The sequence below is a fragment of the Aplysia californica genome, unplaced genomic scaffold (assembly GCF_000002075.1).
Source record: "Aplysia californica isolate F4 #8 unplaced genomic scaffold, AplCal3.0 scaffold00130, whole genome shotgun sequence".
NCBI classification, from domain to species: domain Eukaryota; kingdom Metazoa; phylum Mollusca; class Gastropoda; order Aplysiida; family Aplysiidae; genus Aplysia; species Aplysia californica.
In genome coordinates, this window is record NW_004797400.1 from 1,199,755 (window position 1) to 1,203,143 (window position 3,389).

The 3,389-nt window shown below is 39.2% G+C and overlaps 1 protein-coding gene across 1 annotated transcript in view; it reads left to right on the plus strand.

The window, feature by feature from the left end:
* The window catches only part of LOC101848286 (nematocyst expressed protein 6), a 10,831-nt gene extending 9,011 nt beyond the window's left edge, over nt 1–1,820 (plus strand). Inside the window, exon 4 of the mRNA XM_005096517.3 lies at nt 1,228–1,820. Coding sequence (XP_005096574.1) covers nt 1,228–1,508 — 281 coding nt within the window. The 3' untranslated portion in view covers nt 1,509–1,820. The remainder of the gene's footprint in view (nt 1–1,227) is intronic.
* Nucleotides 1,821–3,389: the final 1,569 nt, after the last annotated feature.

Below are 3,389 nucleotides of genomic sequence, written 5' to 3' on the forward strand. Positions count from 1 at the left end.
GTGTGTGTGTGTGTGTGTGTGTGTGTGTGTGTGTGTGTGTGTGTGTGTGTGAGTGTCTGTGTGTGTGTGTGTGTGTGTTAGTGTGTATATGTGTGCGCGTGTGTTGGGGGCAGGGGGGAGGGAGTAGATGTAAGAGGCCAAACGCTTTGAAACGGCTTTGACCGTATCCATAAAGAACATTAATTAGGTACTCGCGGATCCGAGCAGCAAGCATACTCAGTAACTGAGAGTTTTAAATAGACTCTTTTCTATTTATCTAACGTCACTATATTGTATCAATGTGTTTTCCAGCCCTTTTTTCCTGGGTATTGTTTATAAAGGCGTCCCTTCATTTTTCGACCAAGCTTATGAGCTGTCTCTGAAACTCCTGTCGGACAAATTTTCAGCTTGTATGTCCAACTTTCTATAGGAACAGATTTGTACAGCAGCATCTGTGGTATAGCTATACGGTGCTTCTCTGTTGCACCCCGAAGACATGAGGTTGATTTCTTTTTGGATATCCCCTTCTAACTGTTGGGGCTTTGCATCCCTCTCCGCCCAAGAAGGCCTTGACCAGCAGCGTCGAAGTAGCCCGCCTCGTAATGATCTAAATTGTGTTGACTGGGGTCTGCAAACATTAACTGCAATATTTCCCTTCACACTCTTGTTTGTCTGTATTTTTTTTTGCCCACTTGTTTTTATCTGTGAGACTGTCAGACGTCATCACCATCTAGGATTGTCAGCAGTGTCGTGACATCCATTAAATAATCCTTCAATGTAATTACTCTCTATCCCATTCATTCCCTCCCTCACCCATCCCCAAATTTGTCCATCCATTATCGTATTCTCATTTTTTCTTCTTTTTTGTTTTAGTAAGTGTTTTAGGGCACTTACAAAACAATGAGTTCATAAAAGTGCCAAAGATTAGAGGTGTTTCAAGGCAGTAACGAACACAAAAGAGGGGAGATTGATGTTTGATAGGAAAGAAGAAGCAAACCACACCTGAGTAGCCTCCAACCATCTGCTTTCTTCTGTATAGTTTTCATGCTCATGATAAACGTTGCAAACTTTCGAAAATTCTGAATTGTTCTGAACCCATCTTTATTTTGAAAAATGATATATTATTATGTTTATCTTTAAAGATACTTAACTGCCTTCCACCCTTTCCTGCAACTACAAAACAGTTCACTAGCGAATGCTTTATCACCACACTGTTATATTCATCTGCATTCAATATCTGTCCCTCAGGGAATTGCTTCTCAAATCCGAAACTGATGAATTCTATGTGCCGCAGAACATGCGGTTGGTGCCCTAAGAACTCTTACAAAGACTCAAAGGAAGGTTGCTTCAACACAGAAGACTCGACAAATCCACCTACTGTTCTGACATCAAAGCAGATGGCGGGAAGAAATGATGATGATGATGATCCTTGGGAATTTTCAAGAAACCGCGCGTCGTCTGTGATCGTGACGTCAGGGCCTCTAGCAGTGTTGTGCTTGTTGGTGACTTTCTTGTTAGTGTTATTATAGAGTCTGACAGACTATGGAATCTGTATTTTTTGTGTCTTTCACTAAGCCAAGGGCAGGAAACTGTATTCTTTCCTCCAAAGCTGTTGAATTGTGTTATATTTGCATTGTGTCGGATATAAACTACTTCTATTTTTCTTTTCTAGAACAATATATATTTTAAGACATGAAAAAATGAAAGGATGGTGGAATTGGATTGAGGATACGGTTGGGGGTACGGAGTCGGGAAAGGGGGAAGGGACAGCAATTTTATATTATTTTCTACAAAAGGGGCATTCATGTTCATGTTACTTACTATAAAGAGACAGAGACAAAGAAAGAGACAGAGACAGAGAGACAGAGAAAAAAACCGGAGATTGGCAAAAGAGGTGGATATAATTGTTTTTGTGGGGTTGTACCCTATTTTACTATTTTTTAAATTATTCTATTTTTTTGCTGTTCGCTGAAACCTTCATTGTGCTTCCCGTTCAAGTCTTTTGAAGCAGCTTGATTTTGATACCGATGCAGTTTTTTGCTGTTTCTATATTTGTGATTTTATATGAGCTGGCGGAACCCTTTGTTGTTGTTGTTGTTGTTGTTGTTGTTGTTGTTGTTGTTGTTGTTGTTGTTGCTGTTGTTGTTTTGGATAATAATGGTGTTATTAATCCAGTAACCTTTGAGAGAACGACATTTGGCTCAATGCCATGTTTAAAGAGGTGGAGGTCTTCAAAAGTTGCTTTGTACTGCAGCATAGGGCATTGTCTATTGTAGGATCGTGAGGTGTGATTTGGCGTCTATATTTCAGTAGTTGGAAGAGCAGATGGTGGACTGTTACGTTGACTTTGCCACAAAACATATGCACATTGCTGGGTTTCTAGTTTGATTCTGTTTTCTTGTTAGCTCCAATTTTTTAATGTCGGTGTTTTTACGCCCCCACCTACACATTTTAGATCATTTGAGAGGCGTGCTTCCGACCCTGCCTGTCAGGACTAAACAGGGCTGAGAAGGATACATCCCAGCAAAAAGACCGAGATACTCGTTAAAAAAAGTATCCCCACTGAGGAATCGAACGCGGGTCAAGTGCCTAACAGCTACACCACAGACACCTGTTTTGTTCCGATATAAAATTTGTTATTATACTTGGTTTGGTATATTTGTGGTTTTTAAATGCTCAAATGTTGTTTATTGGTATTGGAGTTGTAATTTGTATATATACTGGAGATTCCTCTGCTTCCCATTTTAGCTGACATCTCTTGGACCATTCTGGAATGTTTAGTTCCACCACAGATATGTTAATTCCAAAACCCAACTTAAGGGTCATATAATGCTTGTCTTCTCTGTTTTCAGATCGTCGATGAAAAGTGCATTCTTTGTATACGATATATCTCACTTGAAAATGTAGTCAAGTCAGCTTTCTGTGGTATATTCTGGCGTATACATTAGGATCATGCGTCTCATCTTCATTCCTTTATTCGATCTCATAGTTTATTTTTTATGATAGACCCACATCGATCTATTGATACATACATTTGTTTTATTTCATAGTCGTTAATTTAATTTATTTTTCACTGGCTTTTCCATTGTGGGAGTTGCATCTAGATTTCTTCAACGTTATATGCATATCGCTAGTATTAATTAATTTCAAAGCCAGCACTATTTGTTTGTCCGGCTATTTGCCATCCGCAAAGGTTTGCAATTCCTTGATATATGACAATATACGGATGCTCTCTTTCTTCTACCAGGCACAATTTCCTTGTTTAAATGCTGCTTACAGAATTATTCTAAAACAAATATTATTGTGAAACATGCATTTTAGTAGGACGTGCACCCCCTCCCCAACCCAAACACACTCTTAAAAGCACATGTACAGAGTAAGTGGTGGAGACAGAGATAGAGAGACCGATA